The sequence below is a fragment of the Artibeus jamaicensis genome, unplaced genomic scaffold (genome assembly GCF_021234435.1).
Source record: "Artibeus jamaicensis isolate MK-2021 breed Jamaican fruit bat unplaced genomic scaffold, CSHL_Jam_final scaffold_537, whole genome shotgun sequence".
Lineage (NCBI taxonomy): Eukaryota > Metazoa > Chordata > Mammalia > Chiroptera > Phyllostomidae > Artibeus > Artibeus jamaicensis.
This window is the reverse complement of record NW_026522047.1, coordinates 41963483-41985723: the sequence shown is the minus strand read 5'-3', so window position 1 is coordinate 41985723 and position 22241 is coordinate 41963483. Positions and strand designations below refer to the sequence as shown.

Sequence of the window (22241 nt, the reverse complement as noted above, 5' to 3'; positions counted from 1 at the left end):
CCCAAGCCAGCACTCACTGTGCTGGTCCCTCTTCTCTCTCTTGGAGGCCTTGGGCGTCTGCTCCTCCTCGGAGGGAACTGTCTCTAGAAGGCACGCCGTGAACTGCTCTAGCACCTTCAGGTCGGCGCTGTCATCCTTGTCTGCCGCCCAGATGCAGCCAATCTTCACGGGCTGGAGCACGCGGAACCGCTTTCCCTTGGCTAAAAACTCATCCCACTCCTTGGCCTTCAGCTTCTGGCGGACCTTGTGGTTCTCGGGGTCAGCACATTCCTTGCAGGCGAGAGAGCAGATGCTTACTCAGAGTCCCCACTCCTCTCCACCCCAGGCACTGCACTGCAGCCCCAGCCTTGAGGACAGTGAAGGAGAGAGCATTTGGGGGCAGTTATTCGAAGAGTGAGGGCCAAGGCAGAAACAGCAGCTTCATGGTTCCCACCATGTCCTAGTTGTCCCTTCTCTAATATTACAGGAGATGAAACGTGCAGAAAGCTTCTCTAGATTGAATGATAATCGGCACTTCTGGTGCTTTAGATGCACCTATGCTGTCTCGCTCTAACGATGAGTCACAGGTGTACAAGGGGCCTCTGAATTCCACTCTTGGTTTCCAGGTTAACACGTGACCCTGGGAGCTATAGAACTCAACCCAGAATCAGACGCCCAGTATAGCCACAGGGCCGGGCCTCTCCCACAACAAATGCTACCACTCACACAGAGATGCTTATGGGCCCCACAAGACACCAGCCTGCCTCATTGGTCAGAAATGTAGACGGGACTCATGCCCATTAAGTCTGACTTAGAGACAAAGTCATTCTACAGTTTACCACTCCCGCCACTGTTTCACCACTACCCCAACACCACAGTCGACAGGCCTTCGGAGCCCTAAAAATGGCTTATGCCAAAGTTCAACCATGTGGCAACATTTCGAAGATGGTGGTTTTGCTGGTGCTGGGCTAAACTTGAAGGGAAGTTGAGGGAACGTTCTGGAGAGATGGAAAGCTCTATATTTTATTTCAGGTGGTGATGACACTGATTATTAAAACCCATCAATCTGAGTAATTAAAATGTAAATGTTCTGTACGTTAATTACGCTTCAGCTAAACACATGTTTAAAAAAACAGTTTGTCAAGCTGACTCATGAACCACAGTCAATCCCTGTCCGGGTTTCTTCTCCGTCCCTCCATCCCTGGGAATTCTCCCCGACTAACCCCAGCACAGGGTCTAGCATTCCCACCAATGAGCACACGTTGGGGATCACCTTCAGAGCTTCAAGGAGCAAGATACATGTGGGATCAGCCATGGGTGGGCTGGGAGCCATCGGCACCGTCCCCATGTTAGCATCCACCAAGTTCTGGCCCCAGATAGAGCTCCTCTTTGACTAGCCACCTCCCCATGCACCCACTCACCTCAGTTACTCCCTCGTCCTCAGACAGGTACCCATGGGGAACAAAAAAACCATCATCCTCGTCTTCATCATCTCCTACTTCATCATCATCGTCCTTAAAAAAAAAAAAAAAAAAGTATGTTCGCACATGGAAATAATACATGCTTCACTCAAAATTTAAATGTGTAGCCCTGGCTGGTGTAGCTCAGTGGATTGAGTGCCAGCCTGCGAACCAATGGGTCGCTGGTTTGATTCCCAGTCAGGGCACATGCCTGGGTTGTAGATCAGGTCCCAATTGAGGCAGCATGAGAGGCAACCACAGATTAATGTTTTTCTCCCTTTCCCCCCTCCCCCAAAATAAATACAATCATTAAAAAACAAAATGAGGTTAAAAAAAACCCTTTCAATCTGTGGACCCTGGCCAGGTAGCTCAGTTGATTAGAGTGTTGTCCTGATACACCAAGGTTGCAGGTTCGATCCCCAGTCAAGGCACATACAAGAATTGATCAACCAAAACCTCATGAACTAATTCCACTGTATTGCAGTGGGGGATGAGGGCCAGGCAGCACACCAAGGACTGAAGTCACCTGGTAAGTCACGAGGGAGTGATGGAGACCTGGGTGAACCAGAGTGGGTGTGCCCCATCTAGAAGGGGCGACTGCTAGGTAACGACCCACTACTGCCAGGCAGATTAGTGCTGCCAAATAAGGTGTTCCAGGAGAAGCTGGAAACCCAGATGTGAGTGGCTGGCTGACATTTTCAGACAACTTTGTAGATGACAGAGAAGCTGCGTGAGTGAACTGAGCCCAGGGCTGCTGCGGTCCTTTGGTGGAAGCTGAGATCATTCCAGGTCTGCACTCACCCCTTCACTGTGAGAGAGGGACTCTCCGGGCTCCTCCTCTTCCCACTCTTCATCACTGTCTACCTCATAGTCCAGGAGCTTCTGAGAAAACAGACACGCAGTGTGTCACTGCCATCTCTCAGGGATGGGAAAAAATGGCAGAGCAGAGAAGCTAGAATACTTATGGAATGAGAGAGACCAGTGTAAATAAAGACAAACTGAGAAGAAAAAACTGAAATACAGGTGTGCCCAGACCACTGGCACTTCGGCTTGCATGCTCACCCTGTCTTGGGCCCAGGGGTCCCTTGGATGGATGACTGTCGTCCTCTTATTCCATGTCCCCCAATATGCAGGTCGGTGATTTTCAGAAAACTGTAAGAGCTTCATCCTGCCAAACTTCTTCCTCTCAGGAACGCCATCTACTTTGCTGCTCTCCACAATCACCACATCACTGAAGGGTAAGACACTGCACTCAGTCATATGCCTCCCCAGCAACGCGATCACCTAGTTTTCCCAAAGAAGCAGGCCACGAGCAGTCTACAAGGGCGGGTAACCATTAAGCAGCAACACCACCTGCCCCTGAAGAAGGCTAAGAACATTCATTCCAGAGACACAACACAAGGAGAAACAAGAGTGCTGCCATGTTGCTGCCCCCACAGCATGTCTGTGAGCAGGGCCATGAAGAAAAAGTCCATCAGCCAAGAGCAGGGAGCACCCCTCCAGGGAGGCCAGCATGGAAATGGATCCCTCCCAAGAGAGACTGGGATGCTGAACAGGCTGTCTGCACTCCCAAAGCACACCTCAGATATCTCAGAGGCTCACAGGAAGCCAGAAGAGAGGTCAGACAAAACTCTGAACCCAGGGCTGGAGACATGGGAGGGAGATGACTGGCCCAAGGCCACAGTGGGTCAGCAGTGGACCAGAATCTATAGCTAGGCCCACTGTGCTGACTTCTCCAACAGGCAAAGGACAGTCTCCAGGGCACTAACCTGTTTAAAAACTCTGAATTCCGGTTAGAAACCACAGTGGGTCCAGACCTGAGAGGCTGCCGGCCTTTTAGATCTTTCAGGAAGGAGAAGTTGTCACTCTGCTGCTGCAGGAGCTGGTCTAACTGATCACAGAGGTCTTGGTCAAAGGCAATCCGACAACGAGGGGCGAGGACCATGTTCTCTTTAATTTCAAAAGGGGCAAACTTCCCGCAGGAGCCAGCCAGGGTCTGAAATGGAGATAAGATGTGATGGCACAACATGGGCAATGGAGGCCACTCAGCAGAGGCATCCAGTGGGTAAGTCAAAGGAGAGACGCCATGTGATGCCCATCGGCTGGTGGGGGGAAGGGACTAGCTACAAGGGAGCCATGAGGAATGATGTGAACGCTGCAGATCTTGATTACAGTAGTTGCTGTGCGGCTTCATACATTGTTGGAACTCATTCAATGGTGAACTTACTGTAAATTATACCTCAATAAATCTGACTTTCCTTTAAAAGTAAAGAAAACAATAAGACCTGAGCTGTCAGGTGAGGAAACTAAGACTTGGAGAGTGACCAGCTTCCTGAAAGACGCACTTTTGTGATACAAGATGACCTTCAACACAGGGTCAGTTTCAACACTAAAGGCAGACATGACCCTGAAACACTGGTGTCTGTGTTCTAAGAACCACCCACTGTAAATTCCAGGAGGTTTGATTTCCCTGCTCAGGCTCCTTTGACACTGTTAACGTGTGTCAGTGGACCCCAAAGCTGGCAGCATACGAGGGCGTAGAAAGTGAGGACAATCTATGTCTATGAAGTCCGATGCAGGAAAGCCAACCTTCCACATAAGCAAAGAGAGCGGCCAAGGCCAGTGACCCTCCTTGGGGCCCCACAATAGGGTAATGCAGACACTGTCAGGAACCCTGATGCCCACGCCAGGCCCAAGGTGTTCTACAGGATGGGACCCACACCCCAGTGTTTTCTTTTTTGTAATTCATTGATTATGCTATTACAGTTGTCCTGATTTCCCCCTTTGCCACCCCCCATCCCACACTCCCCACTCTCTCAAACAATCCCCCGCCATTGTTCATGTCCGTGGGTCATATGAATAAGTTCTTTGGCTGCTCCATCTCCTATTCTGTACTTTACACCCCGATGATTACTCTGTAACCACCTATTTGTACTTCTTAATTGTCTCACCTCCTCACCCATTCCCCCATACCCCATTCCCATCTGGCAACCGTCAAAAGGCTCCCCCCAAATCCATAATTCTGTCTCTGTTCTTATTTGCTTAGTTTATTTTCTAGATTCAATTGTTGACAGATATGTATTTTTGCCATTTTATTGTTCATAGGTTTGATCTTTTTCTTAAATTAGTCCCTTTAACATTTCATATAATAATGGTTTGGTAATGATGAACTCCTTTAGTTTTTTCTTGTCTTGGGAAGCTATCTGCCCTTCTAAACAACAGCTTTGCTGACTAGAGCAATCTTGGCTATAGGTCCCTACTTTTTATGACTTTGAATATTTTTTTCCAGTCCTTCTAGCCTGCCAAGTTTCTTTTGAGAAATCAGCTGACAGTCTTATGGGAACTCCCCTGTAGGTAACTAACTGCTTTTCCCTTGCTGCTTTTAAGCTTTTCTTCAACCTCTGGCATTTTAATCATGATGTGTCTTGGAGTGGGCCTCTCTGCATCCATCTTCTTTGGGACACTCTGTGCTTCCTGGACTTGCATATCTATTTCCTTCACCAAATCAGGGAAGTTTCCTTTTATTATTTTTTCCAATAGATCTCCAATTTCTTGCTCCTTCTCTTCTCCTTCTGGAACCTCTATAATGCAAATGTTGCAGAGGCTGCTTATACCATCTTAATTTTTTTGCTCCAAATCACTGATTTGATTCTAGGCTTCATCAACTCCACTGTTCTTTCCCTATACATTGTTATTTAAATTAGTGTTTCCTTCACTTCTGACTGGGTCATTTTTATGCTGCTGAGGTCCTGAGTTCCTTGAACATCCTTTTAACCAGTGTTTTGAACTCTGCAGCTGACAGATTGCTTTTTTCCTGGAATTTTGATCTGTTCTTTCATTTGGGCCATGTTTCTTTTTCTTGTTTTGGCAGCCTCCCTGCATTTGTTTCCATGTATTAGGTAGAGGTGCTTTGACTCTGTGTCTTGCTACTACAGGCTACTATATAGTAGGTGTCGTACTGGGTCCAGTGGCACAGCCTCCCCCATTACCCAAGCTGGGTACCCAATGTGCACCACTTGTGCGGGCTGACCCTAACCAAACCCTCCCCTTGTAGTTGAACCTTGACTGCTGTTGGCAGGTCAATGAGAGGGATTTACCCAGGCTAATCAGCTGCTAGGATTGGCTGTGACCACTTACTACCACCCTCTGTGGAGGACCAGCTATGCAGGCGCAGGGTGGTGGTGCTCTGATATGGTCCATAGCTACCCATGGGATGTACTGACCCTGGGGTTTCTGGGTGGTGCAGGCTAAGGTCAGCCCCCACTGTATTTTGTCCATGGCACCTTGCCTAAGCTATTAAGCAATCTGAGATGGCTGCTAATTGTGCCGGTGTGGATATTCCCAGGGGAAGACTAACTGTGAATCTAGGCTGGCTGCTGCTAGTGCTGGGCCTGGAGCTCACTGAGACCAGCTGTTGCTTGTTTGAGAGGATTTTAGAAAGTTGTGCAGCAGGAGCCAATGCCAGCCATTCAAATGGAAAAGCAGTTTGAGTTGACCCATAAGCTGGGTTGGGCAGGGTCTCTGAAGATCTCCAAAGGTCAAACAGTGTGAAACAGGTTGATGGAGTCTCCGATATGGCACCAGCTTGCTGGCTCAGTGGTTCTATGGGGGGAAGGCTCTGAAATGGGACAATGGCCTCTGTTCACCTTGATGCCAGACACCCCAGTTTCTCTCTGTATGGCACTGGTGCCTTTTAAGCAGCTACCCTGGTGCTAAGTGCTAGATCTTAGACAGAGTGAGTCTGAGTAGGTGGGTCCATGAGTGGTTCTTTAAGAGGAACTGCTTGGGTCTCCAGCAGTTTCTTCTACGAACTCAACTCACTGCTTTTTGCAGCTACAAGTTGTAGGGGCACATCTTCCTGTCACTGGAACCCTGGGCAGGAGGAGGCTTGGTGTGGGACTGGGACTCCTCGCTCCTGAGATATACCTCCTGAATTTTTACCCATCACACATGGGTATGAAACCAGCCTGTCCTGCATCTGTGCCCCCCACCAGTCTGGATGGATGTAGGTTCTTTAATTCTGTAGTTGTCAGACTTCCATTCAACTCAATTTCTGATGGTTCTGAGTGATGACTGTTTTATATTTTAGTTGTAATTTTGATGTGGTTGTGCAAGGAGAAAGCCACGTCTTTCTACGCACCATCTTGACCAGAAGTCCCGTGTTCTTAATGCTCCTTGGTGATGCCAACATACACCCCAGGCCAAGAACCAGCTGATTATTCTAACAAGCAGTACTTGGAACATTGAGCATCTATATGGAAAGGGCCATGCCCCACACTATGAACACAGAGAGTTCCAGTTAGGCTGAGGAACTAGACATAAAAAAGAAAACCTGTGGCTCAGTGTATTGAACACTGGCCTGTAAACTGAAGGGTGGCCAGTTGAATTCCCAGTCAGGGCACGAGTTGTCTCAGTTGGGGGCATGTGGGAGGCGACCAGTCGATGTTTCCCTCCCTCCTCCTCTCTCTAAAAGTAAATAAATAAAATCTTAAAAAAAAAAAAAAGGCAAGTTAACAGACTGCAAGTATTTGTGGTGTATATCACCAAGGATGAAAATCCTGGCTATATAAATAAGTCCTAGAGACCAGGACAGAAAGCCAACTCTGTAAATAACATGGCAAACGGTCCTGACTAGTGTGGCTCGGTGAGTTGAGCATCGTCCCGCACACTGAAGGTTTGCTGGTTCATTATCGGTCGGGACACATGCAGGCCAGGTCCCTGGTTGGGGATGTGTCAGAGGTAAATGATGTTTCTCTCCCTATCCTTTTCCCTCCATTCCCCTCTCTCTTAAAAAAAAAAAAAAATCAAAAACATGCTCAACTACATTAGACATCATGAAAAATAAAAAGTGATACAAGGATATCAATTTTTTTAACCATTAAGTTGGCTAAGTTAAAAGAAAATTTGAAAGAGAGACATGACTATGGAAGAACAATCAGAGAGATGCAGGGCCACTGGCTTCAAAGACAGAGGAGGAGGCCACATGGCAAGGAATGCAGGCACATCTAGAAGATGAAAAAGACCAGGAGACAGATTCTCCTCTGGACTCTCTAGCAAAAAACACAGCCCTGCTAATTAAAACATTATGACTTTATGGCCCTGGCTGGTATGGCTCAGTGGATTGAGTGCCAGCTTGAAAACCAAAGCGTCCTCAGTTTGATTCCCAGTCAGTGCACAGGCCTGGGGTGCAGGCCAGGTCCCCAGTAGGGGGCGCATGAGAGGCAACCACACACTGATGTTTCTTTCTCTCCTACCCTTCCCCTCTGTCTAAAAAAGTAAATAAATAAAATCTCAAAGAAGAAGAAGAAGAAAAAAAAAAACACTTTGACTTTAGTCCAGTGAGAACTGTCATACTTCAGATCTGCAGAACTGTGTGGTAATAAATTTGTTATGTTAAGCTTAAAAAAAAAAAAAAGTGATCACACCCGGTGGTGGCGGCAGGTAGAAAAGATTGTATTTTCATGTTTTGGGGAATATACACCAGCACTTCCTTTTTGGAGGGCAGCAGGACAATTACTACTCCAATCTCACTGCAGTGCATACCCTCGGACCTAGCAGCAAGCCCACCTCCAGGTGGCCATCCAAAAGGCAGGCACCTGTGCAGAGAGGTGTGTCAGCGACATTCATGGCACCACTGGTGGGGGGATTGATAGGAGAATGTTATCTATACACAGTGATACCATCCACATTATGAAGCATTATGCAGCAATGAAAAAATGAAATAGACCCACATGTGTCGACCTGGCAAGAATCCATGTTACAGTGACGCAAACAAAGCAGTAACATTATAAATTCGGATCAATCCCGATTTATACGTATATAATTACACAAATATACAAAGGGATCTAAATGCAGAAATACCTAGAAGAAAACCCTGGCAACGGAGAAGACAGGTTACCTCTGGAGTACACAGGGAGAAGGGAACAGGGGAATCTGGGGGCTGCACAAGCAGATGCGACTTCAGGGGGTGACTGGGTGCCAGACTGGAGAAGTGGGATTCTGGGCTCTTGCTTTATGCTGAATCTTGCTTCCCATCTTGTGTGTAAGTCTCAAGGGTAAGAGCTAGATTTTCTCACATCTTCCCACACAGCTCCTTACACAAAACTGTTCATGAAGCAACCTCTAAACATGTGGCTTTTAGCAAATGGCCACTTTTTGCCTTTTCAAGGACACAGCGAGAACTTCCAGCCTCTACCAAAAACAGAAACTCCCTCTGATCAGAAGATACCCTTTTGTCTTTCCAAGGGAAGAGCCTAACAGCAACAAAGAGCAAGGTCAGAGAAAGCTGCTGCTCACCTTGGGGGCCTGTGGAGTCTTTGGTTTCTGGAAGAATCTTGTGATTTCGGCCTTTTCTGCTTTAATGCGCTGCAATTTAATAGAAGATGAGGAAATGAACAGAAATTGTGTGTGTCTGCAACACACAAAGGCCCCTAGAACTAAACCCCAGCACTTTAAAGTTGAAACATTATCTCGATGTTAATTTTTAAAACCCCTCAATCTCTCAGCTGGGTGAGCAGAAAGCCTGGGGCATCAAGCTAGCAGGCATGTGACAGGCCAGCATGACGACAAGCTACAGGAACATATATACACACACGTCAGTCCCTGTGGGGCCACTGGACCTCCCATGACTCAGGGAACACTGGGGAAGCAACAGGCAAAAACCCTGTCTGTGACAATTCAAGGACCAGACCAGACTATAGAGGTTCCAGGAGGATGTCTACCTTTTCCTCTTCTCTCAATCGTTTCTCCTCTTCCTTTTTCCTCTTCTCCTCCAGCTTTGCCCTGTGGGACATGAAATTAGGTTTCAGCCAACCAGAGCCTGATGCACACAGACAAAGCCTGTGTTCCCGGACGAGAACCCACGAGTCAGTTAGGAGTCTGTACAGGTCTGGAAGACAGAGGCAGGAGGAGAACGGGGAGAGCACCAGGGCTCTGGCTTCCTTTACCCCTTCCTCTGGGAAGATACAGAAAGAGAGGGAGGGAGGCAGTGGCCGTGCCCCAGACTGCTCACGCCACCCTGGGGAGGACACTCACTCCAGGGCCTCCTGCCGCTCCTTGCGCCGCTCCTCCTTGAGCCGCTGCTTCTCTGCCTTCTCCTTTTCTTCCTTCTCCCTTTTCTCACGCCTCTCTTTCTCCTTCAGCTCCTTCTCTTCCTCCCTCTTCTTTCTGGCTTCTTCTTTGACCCGCTTGGCCTCCTCTTTCTGCTTCTCCTTCTCCTCTTTTTTGGCCCGTAACTTCAGCTGCTTGCTCAAACGCTCCTTATCCTGCAGCCAAGAGACAATTTGACAGCTATGCCCCCTGCAGACCTCCCAGGAAGCGTCTGGTCGGCATCATGGGGACAATAAGTTCAAGCAGAAAGGGAAAGAATGAAGGAACTGGCTCTAAGAAAAGCCTGATTGATGGTCAAAACCTTTACATGGAAGTGATTTTTCCATCACATTTCCTTCTGTTGTGAAAATTAGCTATTGTCACAGGAACTTGTGGGCCATTTAAAATAAGACTCATTTAAAATACCTTCCTTACACATGGAACGGAGTTAACTTTTTCCTTAATTAAAAAAGGTTAAGTACCCTGGGCTGCCTGTGCTGGGTGCCCATTGTTCTTTTGAACTGCATTTATTTCATCAGAAATCTGTGGTAAAATAAAGATAAACACAGTTTTGCCTCCCTGTCATTTTTTAAAAGATTTTATTTTTATTTATTTTTTTAGAGGGGAAAGAAGGGTGAAAGACAAGGAGAAAACTATCAATATGGGGTTGCCTCGCACTTGCCCTCTACAGGGCACCCGGCCTGTAGCCCAGGCATGTGCCCTGACTGGGAATGGAACCAGCAACCATCTGGTTCGCTGTTTAGCACCCAGTGGAGTGTTTAGCACTCCACTGAGCCACACTGGCCAAGCTGCCTCTCTGTCTTTAAACCAAAAACACTTTTGTTTCAATCTTTCCCTAAACCATACCAGATGACAGGATTTATTTTATTTCTTTTAAAATGGAAGATCAGATGAGGCAAACACATGAAACCAGCTGAAAAAAGAATTAAAATAGCAGGGAACAACTGAGAATGCACTAACAAATACAAGCAAAATATTTATTGTTTTAAATCTTTAAAACCATTTCTTAGGAGCTGAAAAGAAGGGTAGACGTGAAGAAAGGATGAAAAGTAATTTGTGTAAGTAAGGAGAAAACAGCTAGTGTCTTTGATACTCGTTAAGATGGTCATGTCTTGTTTCAGCACATCAGTCCCTTTACTCCAAAGAATTGGCATGTGGCCAGGGGCACCGAGTTATTATAGAATTCATGTTACCAGAAGGGCAATAAAGCCCTTACACAGCACAGAGTAATTTTCAAGGACCATTACATTCACCACCGAAGACAGTCTTCCCAAGGTGAGGAGCCCAACAACTCCACTTTTGGTCTGGGTGTATGATTATGCCTTGTCTCGAGAGAATATTCTACCCTTTGCCCTGATAACCCTTTGGTTGTTTTAATAAAAGCCATGGAGGTTGTTATTTAGAGATGTATGAATGTTTGCTTTTTGCCAAGTATCCTCGGAATCTTCACTTGACACTTAGAGTACTTAAGATAGTGTCTGGTCTAGATCGAGAAATGAGACTAGCAGCTCCCCAACGCTCATTAAGAAGGCAGAAGGCTCTGGAAATCAAGGTCAATTAGATAAAACAGGTCTCTTCAGCCATATTTGAGTCCAGTCTCCACTTCTACCCACATGTGGCCATCTCTAAAAACGCAGGGGAGAATAAGATAAACTCTAAAGAAGCCATCAAAATCAGACCCGCAAAAATCAAAGGCAGCCATAAGGTTGACAGCACAGGAAGCACCGGTGAACCCAGAGCCAATTGTCATTGGTGCCCCTGCCATGAGCTGGCACAGAAGGGGAGAAGTCCACTGGCCCTGTTTTTCATGGTAGTAAGAAAAACCTTGCATGAACTGCTGTGTGCAAAACTTGGTGATCCCTAGATAAGGGAATCCACAACCCCACAGTGCACCACTAAGTAGTAATCACCCATCACCGTAGGGGCCATCAAAATGCTATAGCACCTGGGAAGGAATGGAACTTAATTAACTCTATTTGTAGGAGCCTGCTATGCAAGGAAAGGGAGTAGGTTCATGTGTAGACAATTTTAAGCTACAATTGGATACACGAATATTACTATGATAATAATAATAGCTTAGAAAGGCTACATGCAAAGACAGGCTTCAGCAAAGTTAAAAATGATGCAATCTATGATGCCCAGTTATGTAAAATAAAGCAAGAGTCTCAAAGAGGGTCAGGATAAACTGGGAGAAGTAAAAACAGGACTGAGGGAAGCGCAAAGGGTTTAGCTTATATTTAACGCAAAAAGCACAGTCGGTTAATTTTCTGTATCAGGGAAAATGTCTTACTCTTTGTAGTTTCATCTTGTTCTTCTCAGCAGAACCTTTGACCAAGTTCTTAGTTATCTGAAACAAAAGGCATGTATCATGTATCTTTAAACGTGGGTGGTTTCAGTCACTGTAACACACTGCACAGTCCTGAGGGGCAGGGAAAAGAAGGAAACAAGAGACACACACTATTAAGAACTCCTTTGTGGCCCTGGCCAGGTAGATCAATTGGTTACAGTATCATCCTGATACATCAAGGTTGCAGGTTTAATCCCCAGTCAGGGCACATACAAGGAAAAAAAACAATGATTACATAAATAAGTAGAACAACAAATTGATGTTTCTCTTTCTCTTTCTGAAAATTAAAAAAAAACTTCTTGCTCTGGCTTATATGGACTGACCTCCACCCTACAAACAGAAAGGTCACTGGTTTGATTCCAGGTCAGGGCACATGCCTGGGTTGCAGGCCAAGTCCCCAGTTGAGGGTAAGCAAGAGACAACTGATCAATGTTTCTCTCCCTTTCCCTCTCTCTAAAAAAAATAAATAAATAAAATCTTAAGGAAAAAAAAAAAAGAACTTTGCATGACAAGAAAAATGAAAACCTTTCTAACCAGTTTCTACCATCCAGAATTCATACATTTTATGGTTTCCACTATAAAATGTCTTAGAGGAGGGTCATATCATATACTTCAATGACTTACACACGTGTGCATCTGGGGATAAGGGGAAATGTGGAGTGACAGACACAAATGAATGACAGACGCCAACCACAAGGAAAACATGGTGAGCTGGAGAATAAAAGCAATGCAGATGATGTGCAGTGGTAAGATTTGCAGCCAACTAGAGATGATGCACCCTGGCCAAAGGGGATGGAGCTCTTACAGGCAACTCCCAAGAGAGAATTGTCAATTTTATGTGAATTTTGTAGGTAATATTTAAAAAGTAACACTATGTGGCCTTGGCCAGGTAAGTCAGCTGGTTGGAGCACTGCCCAGTGAGCCAAGGTTGCAGGTTCAACCCCAATCAGGGCACAGACAGGAGTCAACCAGTGAACGCATGAATGGGTGGAACAGCAAGTCAGTGTTTCTTTCTCTCTCCCTTCCTTTCTCTCTAAAATCAGTAACAAAAAAATAGCAGCCTGCCTGAGACAGCTCAAGCACCACCTGTGAACCAAAAGCTAGCTGGTTTAATTCCCAGTCAGGGCACCTGCCTGTGTTGCAGGCTAAGTCCCTGGCTGGGGCACAGATGAGAAGCAACCAATCAGTGTCTCTCTCACACATCGATGTTTCTCTCCTTTCGCTTCCATTCCCCACTCTCTCTAAAAAAAAAATAAGTGAAATAAATAAACAAACAAATACAAATCTAGATTAAAGAGGGGAAAAAAAGGAATGCCTAAGGAGGATACAAAAAAAAGGGAAGATGAAGGCACAGGTAGACACACTGTGCCTCCTAGCACAACCAAAAAACCGACAACAACTTAAAAACAAAAAACAACCAAAACTGACAGAAAATAGAACTGTATAGAAGCCAAACAACTAAGGAGTTAAAGAAGACACATTCATCCGGATGGATGGGAGGGGTGGAGACAGGCAGCCTGGCGGAGAGGACTCATGGCAAGGTAGCGGCTGGTGGACTGGGCGGTCCCACATGTGAGTGCAGATAAACCAGGAACATAAAGCCAGGGAGTGAAACAGATCTTGCAACCTGGGGTCCCAGCACAGGGGAATAAAGCCCCAAACCACCAACTGAAAACACCTGTGGAGGTTGAGGCGGCAGTGGGAGAAACTCCTGGCCTCACAGGACAGTTCGTTGGAGAGACATACAGGGTGTTCGAACCTATACAAGCCCACCCATTGGGGAATCAGCACCAGAAGGACCCAGTTTGATTGTGGGTAGTGGGGGAAGTGACTGAAAACCGTCAGAGAATAGAGCAAGTGGCACTGTTACCTCTCAGACCCCTTCCCCACACACTGTGTGACAATGCAGCGATATGGGTTACCCTGCCCAGGTGAACACCTAAGGCCCCACCCCTCACTACGTAAGAGGCACAATGAGGAAAAAAAAAAAAAAAAGGCCCAAATGAAAGAACATATCAAAGCTCCGGAACAAATACAACTAAGCAACGAAGAGAGAGCCAACCTATCAGATGCACAGTTCAAAGCACTGGTAATAAGGATGCTCACAGAAGAACTGGTTGAACTTGGTTGCCAATTAGATGAAAAAATGAAGGCTATGCTAAGTGAAATAAAGGAAAATGTACAGGGAACCAACAGTGATGGGAAGGAAACTGGGCCTCAAATCAATGGAGTGGACCAGAAGGAAGAAAGAAACATCCAATCAGAAAAGAATGAAGAAACAAGAATTTAAAAAAATGAGAAGAGGCTTAGGAACCTCCGGGACATCTTTAAACGTTCCAACATCTGAATTATAGGGGTACCGGAAGGAGAAGAAGAAGAGCAACAAGTGGAAAACTTATTTGAACAAATAATAAAGGAGAACTTTCCCAATCTGGCAAAGGAAATAGACTTCCAGGAAGTCCAGAAAGCTCAAAGAATCCCAAAGAAGTTGGACCCAAGGAGGAACACACCAAGGCACATCATAGTTATACTACCCAAGATTAAAAATAAGGAGGTCCTGGCTGGTGTAGTTCAGTGGATTGAGCATGGGCCTGCGAATCAAACAACTGCGGTTCAATTCCCAGTCAGGGCACATGCCTGAGTTGCAGGCCAATTCCCAGCAGGGGATGCGTGAGAGGCAACCATACATTGATATTTCTCTTCCCCTCTAAAGATAAATAAATAAAATCTTTTAAAAAATAAGGAGAGAATCTTAGAAGCAGCAAGAGAAAAGGAGACAATTACCTGCAAAGGAGTGCCCATAAGACTGTCAGCTGATTTCTCAAGAGACCTTATAGGCAAGAAGGGACTAGAAAAAAGTATTCCAAGTCATGAAAGGCAGGGACCTACACCCAAGATTGCTCTATCCAACAAAGCTTTCATTTAGAATGGAAGGGCAGATAAAGCGCTTCTCAGAGAAGGTCAAGTAAAGAAGTTCATCATCACCAAGCCCTTATTATATGAAATGTTAACAGAATTTATCTGAGAAAAAGAAGATAAAAAATATAAACAGTAAAATGACAGCAAACTCAGTTATTAACAACTACACCTAAAAAAAAAAGCAAACTAGAATAGGAACAGAACCACAGAAATGGACATCACATGGAAGGTTATCAACAGGGGAGTGGGAGGGGGATAGAGGGGGAAAAGGTACACAGAATAAGCAGCATAAATGGTAGGTAGAAAACAGACAGGGGGAGGTTAAGAATAGTACAGGAAATGTGGAAGCCAAAAAACTTACATGTATGACCTATGGACATGAACTAAAGAGGGAGAATGTGGGTGGGAGGGGGTGTGCAGGGTGAAGGGGAATAAAGGGATGAAAATGGGACAATTGTAATAGCATAATCAATAAAATATATTTTAAAAAAGGAAAAGGAAAATAAAAACTAATAAAAACTAATACTATATGAATTAAATAAAACATGTTAGTGGGCAGGGTTCCCGTGGGCCACCAATCTGTGCTCTTTGCCTGGTGCAGTTCTGCTTTTTACAGTGCAGAGTGAAAGCTCCAGAATAAAAGATCAATGTACCAGAGAAGGCAGTCTGACCTAGAACCACTATGTTCTAGAGCTTAACATCCTCTACCACCCTGCCTCAAACTGAGCATGCTGACAAGGACTTCCCAAGACACACAATTGGATTCACGCACCATGTTGGCCAAATGGCACCAGATCAAAATATGAACAGGAGTTTAGACTAACTGGCCCAAGCTCTCTCCAGAGCAGGGAGCCCTGACAACCAACCCACTAGGCTGAAGGGCAGTAGGGAGTGAGTTCAGACTTGGACAGGCAGCCAAAAAATGCAGCTGAAGTGGAGCTGGTAAACCAAAGGTCCTCTTCTCTTAAGATGGCTTGACATATTGACAAAACTATGTAGCTGTGATTTCTCTATCTGGGGGAGCCTCTGCCCTGACTACGAACTCTTACAAAATGAAACAGATAAATAGCCTCAAGAGGGCATCCTTCTTATCTGACATACCAAGTTCTTTCTGGACTCAGCCTTTTTATAGGAAAGGGTTGAGCAGTGACCTGAAAGCCATGTGTTGGCAGGAATTCAAACGCTGCTGAGACTGTGCCCAAGGAGCACGTGCCAAAGGAAATGCCAGTTACCAAAACCATCTCCAAGAGCTTAAAAAAAAGCACCTGCCTGTTCAGAATCCACTTTGCCTGCCAAGTCTATGGGCTTCCCCCTCCACAGTAAAGGATTTAACATCAGAATTTTTACTTTGCTATATCATTGCTCTTTGTGTTCAAAGATTATAGTGAATGTGATTGTCAGATTCCCACATAAAAGTATTGGAGAGCAGGCAGAAAGGGCATATTTAGTCTTGCCCACACTCGTGGAATTCAGCTGCAGAACCTAGTGCCTTTTACATTGTTTCTCCTTTGCTGTGAGTCTGGGAATACTAAAGTTAACACGACTATCAGAAGCCTCCTTAATGATACCCAACAACCTCAGCAATGACAATGTAATATAAAACCAGTATCTCTACTGGCCTTGGCTGGGTAGCTCACTTGGTTAGAGCACTACCCAAATATGCCGAGGTTGTGGGCCTGATTCCTGGTCAGAACCCATACAAGAATCAACCAATGATGCACAAATCAGTGGAATAATGAATGAATCGACATTTCTCCCTCTCTCTACATATATAATCAATCAATCAATCAATAACATATGAGACCAGTACCTCTACTGCTTCACCAGACATTTGGGAGGACCTTATTGGTCCGATACAATTTTATCTTTATGACATGGCACTAGATCTATAGAACTCTCTCAAAATCATGTGCCAGCTCTAGCTGTTGTGGTTCAGTGGCTGAGTGCCAGCCTGCAAACCGAAGGGTCACTGGTTCGATTCCCAGTCAGGGCACATGCTTGGGTTGTAGGCCAGGTCCTCGGTGGGGGGTGATGAGAGGCAACCACACATTGATGTTTTCCTTCTCCCTGCTTTCCCCTCTCTCTAAAAACAAATAAAATCTTTAAAAAAAATTGGGGGGGGGGGGTTGGGCTGGGATGGGAGTAAAAAAACACAAAACTGTACTTGAACAATAGTTAAATAAATTTAAAAAAAGAAAAAATAATAATGTGCCATGCATTTTATCCATCAGGAACACAGCTGCCAAAAACATGACCCAGGGTCCCTGAAACACGTACAAACTACCTCCAGTCCCAGCAGATTTAACGTGTCTGCACATTAAAATTCCTGATTTTTAAAAATATTTTATTTACTTATCTTTAGAGGGGAAGAGCAGAGAGGGAGAGAAATATCAATGTACGGTTGCCTTCGTGTGTCCCCTGCTGGGAACTGGCCTGCAACCCAGGCATGTGCCCTAACTGGGAATCCAACCATGGTTGCTTGGTTCACAGGCCAGCGCTCAATCCACTGAGCTACACCAGCCAGGGCTAAAATTCCTGATTTTATTCAGGAGAATCCTCTCAGAGCCAATTTACTCTGGAGATCTAATTTCTAAACTCAAAGCAGACAAACAGCGAATGACAGGAGGAGATGCTGGTTTGGATGGGCTCAGAAGCAGCATTTAAAAAACCTAACAGCAGCCCTGACTGGTGTAGCTCAGTGGATTGAGTGCGGGCCTTCGAACCAGACAATCGCGGTTCGATTCCCAGTCAGGACACATACTGGGGTTACAGGCCAGTTCCCTGCAGGCCAGTTCCCAGCAGGGGACGCACGAAAGGCAACCGTACATTGATGTTTCTCTCCCTCTCTCCTTCCCTTCCCCTCTAAAGATAAATAAATAAAATCTTAAAAACAAAACAAAACAAAACCTAACAGCAGGGAGGAGGCAGAGGGAAGAGACACACCCACACTGGTCCAGCCATATTTCAGGGCGAGGGGGGAAAATTATTCAAGGGCAACCTGCAAAGCTACTGACTGAACAGCCTTGGAAAACAAGTAGAAGGAAATTCATTACAATTATTGTTCTGTCCAGGCTGAGAATTAGGGAGAACAGAAATCTCCCTCGGTGAGGCTGACTTTGTGAAGGGCAGCACAGCCACACCACAGGCAGTTAGAGAGACACCTCCTCCCAACCCAAAATATGAGGCATCTTCCACTGAAAAATAAACGAACTTACGGTATATGTTCACATAAACAAAAAGGTACTGTGTATTCCTAAGTGATCTCTCAAATACACTATAAATAGAAGACGATAATGACAACCTGGGGGAGAAAAAGGAGACCAAAAAGGACTGTCATGTTTTAATGATTTTTTAAAAACCCTCACCTGAGGATGTTTTTTGACTTCAGAGAGAGGGAAGGAGGGAAGGGGAGAAAGAGAAAGATAGAGATAGAGAGAGACATCCATGGGTTGCCTCCCATTCGCACACCCAAACCAGGGATTGAACCCACAAACTTTGTATGTGTCCTGACTGGGAATAAGATCTGCAGCCTTTTAATGTTCAAGATAATGCACCAACCAACCACCTGAGCCACTTGGCCAGGACAAGAATTTTTTGTTTTTGTTTTAAAATTTTTTACTTATATTTTTAGGGAGGAGAAGGGAGAAAAAAAGAGTGAGAGAAGCTTTAATGTGTGGTTTCCTTTTGCTTGCCCCACACTGGGAACCTGGCCTGCAAATCAAGCATGTGCCCCAACTGGGAATTGAACCGGTGACCCTTTGGTATGCAGGCCAGCACTCAAACCACTAGGCCACACAAGCTAAGGCAAGAATTTTTTGTTTAACGTGGATAATTTAATACTCGTAAAATTAAAATTATATTGGGAAAAAGTTCCAGCAATCTGGGCTCATCTGTACAGAAGCAAGGCAGAAATTCCAGTAACTCAACTGTGTCAACATTTTCACTGTGGAATAATTTGTATTACCTCATTGCCAACAAGCTTGGGAAATGGTTGTAATGCTAAAAAGCTCTAATGCTAAATAAAAACTCTTATTAGTCCAAAGACTCTGGGATTATCGGAAAACATGTTCTACACTATGGTTTTTCAAAGTGAGAGTCTCTGGACCACTGGGAAGGGACAACAGGACCTGCATTTTAACAAGGCCCCCCACAAAGAAAACAAAACCCCTAAAACAACAACACACACAAGAGAGGAGTTCCCAAACACAGAGGTACCAACTCCAGGACTAACCGAGTGCAGTAAAAGCCACACACGTTACATGGTAATAGGAAGCAATCTGCAAGCTTCCAGCCAGTGCCTACAATCTGAAAAGCAGGTGGAGGGAAAATGGAGAAACAAATGTTTTCCCCACAGTGATAGGGATCAGGAAAATCTCAAATGCCAAGGCAGGGAAAGCTGATTGAATTACATACTAACCACAAAAGACATGAGCAAATTAGGAAATCCAGTACTCCCAAAAGGTAAGGAGATAAACTAAAGAGCTGTATGTGTATGCGTGGTTGGAGGTGGTCTTCAGCTCTGCTCTCAGGAAGTCCTGCCATCACAGCACCCAGATGCTCCTGACAATCACTTCACTCCACTCTCACACCTCTGGTGTCACCCATCATCAGGGGGCTCCATTTCCACTCCTCCCACGCAAGGGTCCACCTGGGGCAATTTTCTGCCACAGGCTCTGGAGCAGCTATGAGAACGATACCTTCTCGAGCACGGCACAACTCCAAGCCTGTGTTAAGAGTAAGAACTAGCACCTCAGATGCAGGATTTCCCAAAATGAGCACATTTGGTTCCTATGCACAGCTGTCTCAGAGCCATTTGGGCCAGTGGACAGAAAAAATTGTTGCGTGACAATGCCCAACTGTGTGACCTCCCAATTCTCAGGCTTGGCTTTGGTCATAAAAATATACTTAATGAAGCTATTAAGAATGGAAACAGCCCCACTTGGTGTGGCTCCGTGGATTGAGTGCCAGCCTTTGAAGCAAAGGGTTGCAGGTTCAATTCCTGATAAGGGCACATGCCTGGGTTGTGGGCCAGGCCCCCAACTGGGGGCAAGTGAGGGGCAACCACACATTGATGTTCCTTTCCCTCTCTTTCTCCTTCCCTCCCCCTCTCTCTAAAAATAAAAAAAAATCTTAAAAAAAAATGGAAACACGTGTAATGTCCTGTTCTCCAGGCTAACCAGCTATGACACATCACGTGACATGTTAGTTCTAAAAAGGATGAGCAGCGGCCTGGAAGGACTTCAACCGCCTAGACGGAAAAAACAATACAGATTACAGCAAGAGGGGCACACTGCCCTGAGCGTGAGTCATAGCTCAGGCAGAAGTTTAAAAATGTATAGTTGTCTGCCGCACTGAGAAACTTAGAAGAAAAAAGCTCGCTCCACTCTTGATCTTTTGTGAACCTGTGGAGAAAGCCATTTTCCCTTATACTCAAGAGATGAAAAACAAGAGATGCAACCTGCCCTGGCAGGGGTAGCTCCGCTGCTTAGACTGTCGGCCCAATACGCCCAGGCTGTGGGCTCCGTGCCTGGTCAGGGCACATACAGGAAGCAACCAATGGATGCCTGAGTGGGCGGAACAACAAATTGATGTTTTTCTCTCCGAAGGAAAAAAAAAATCAATAAATTAAAAAAAAAAAAAAGAAAGAAATGGAATTGTCTAGAAAAACAATTAATTCTTCAGAGATTAAAGTTCAGAAAGTAATCAAGGTTGATGGCTATGGTCAAATTAAAACCCAGCCCAGGATCCAATTTTATATGTATAAAATCTTATACACATATCAAATTGGAGAAACAAACAAAAGTTCCATAAAACCAAAACACCGTTAGACACACTTTGGGATTCTCAATAGATTTTTCTGGTTTTACCCACAACACCCCAAGGATAGATGAGAACAGTGACATTTGCCACTGTGCTGGTCAGAAACCAGTGACAAGGCCATCGTCCTGGGGTACTTAAAAACAGAGCCAGCTTTCTCCTTCTTTTGTTCCTAGTGCCCTGAGTGAGTGTGTAAGACGGTGGCCATGCTGACAAGAGCTGACTCTACAGAACTCCCCATTTTAGTCTTCCTGCTGTCTTGGGGTCTCTTCACCAATGCTGACTCTTTACCACCCACACCTTTACAAGCCTGTGTCATAACGAGAAGGAATGGAGGGAGCTGACACTAGTGTCTGACACGGAGGATTACAGTGTCCTGCTTGCTGCCTTGGTTTCCTAAAATGGCTAGACTGACCAACCACGAACCAGGTGTGAACAACAAAGCCTACCCGTACGGCCTAGACATACCGGCGATTAAACCAGCCACCAACACGTCTCAGTGTATGGTACACATCACTCAATACCTCTAACAGTCTTTGATATCAGAAAACAAAAAGTCAAAATTCTGCATCGGAAGTTACAAGACTTAGTTTGCTGTCCTACTCACTCGACTACGAAGCACAGGAGGACACTATGCCCCCATGGGAAAAGGGGCCGGAAGAGAAGTGTCATTGGCCCTGACATGCCGGGATTTGGGGAGATACTCACTCTGCGGACAGACGTGGGGGTGGGGAAGGGACTAGGGCTGCTGTGCTGATGTTCAGAAGCAGACCACCCCTCAGGTGAGCTGGTAGGAGAGGAAGAGCTCAAGGACGAATGGCTGAGGACAGAGTCTTCTTCGGGACCAGAGTCCAGCATGTCACTCTCAGAGGGCATGCCCTGGTCCAGAGGAGTCGCTGGGAACTCAGCTGCAGGTTTCATACCCAGGATATCCTGCAAGACCACCACGGGCACCTTCCTTTTGAACAAGATGTCCCCGGCTTCACTCCAACCGTCCTGGTCCCTCTCTGAGCACATTCTCAGACCATCTGTCAATGTAAGGCAGCTTTGAGGTGCTTTCTGCCTGTCTCCGCTCCTCTCTGTGCCCCCTGAGCCAGTACCCTCCTTTTCTGTTTTGTATGGAATGGCTACAAGAGTCTCCTCGGGAAATGCCAGCTTGTCCTTCTGACTAACCTTCGGCAGCAGCCCCTCACCTTCAGCTTCTCTGACCCCATTTACAGCCTCCTTCAAGGGGGGATAGGCTGCAGAATTCAGTTTACTGTAGGCCACAACGTCCTTTGGTTGGTCACTCGAGTCCTTCGTCAAATCGATGACTGTGGTCTTGCCAATATTTTTTTCGACTCTACTTCCTAAAAAGTTATCTAAGGGACCCTTCTCATTGACAAGTTTTGGACTAAAATCTATGTCAGAACCTATATGAAAGTTGTTCTCCAAGTTGTCCAAAGAGGCTTCCACATCAGAGACTTGACTTTGTGCAGAAGCACTTGGAGAGCTTCTGGTGTTGTCTGAAGCGTCCTTGGTTTTCTCCTTTGGGGCAAGATTCAGGCGCTTGAAGGGCAGACGAGCTAAAATGAAGAGAGGAGACTGTCTTTACAGTGCAAGTGTGAAGA

The 22241-nt window shown here is 45.7% G+C and overlaps 1 protein-coding gene across 2 annotated transcripts in view; it reads right to left on the bottom strand.

Moving 5' to 3' along the window:
* Positions 1–22241, bottom strand: part of CHAF1A (chromatin assembly factor 1 subunit A) — a 32027-nt gene that overhangs the window by 6544 nt on the left and 3242 nt on the right. For both annotated transcript variants that reach the window (XM_037165327.2, XM_053658689.1), the window contains exons 3-12: positions 21340–22196; positions 11839–11895; positions 9474–9703; positions 9161–9221; positions 8736–8804; positions 3209–3435; positions 2502–2670; positions 2241–2321; positions 1401–1493; positions 18–270 (exon numbers count right to left, since the gene is read on the bottom strand). In XM_037165327.2, coding sequence (XP_037021222.2) covers positions 18–270; positions 1401–1493; positions 2241–2321; positions 2502–2670; positions 3209–3435; positions 8736–8804; positions 9161–9221; positions 9474–9703; positions 11839–11895; positions 21340–22196 — 2097 coding nt within the window. The remainder of the gene's footprint in view (positions 1–17; positions 271–1400; positions 1494–2240; positions 2322–2501; positions 2671–3208; positions 3436–8735; positions 8805–9160; positions 9222–9473; positions 9704–11838; positions 11896–21339; positions 22197–22241) is intronic.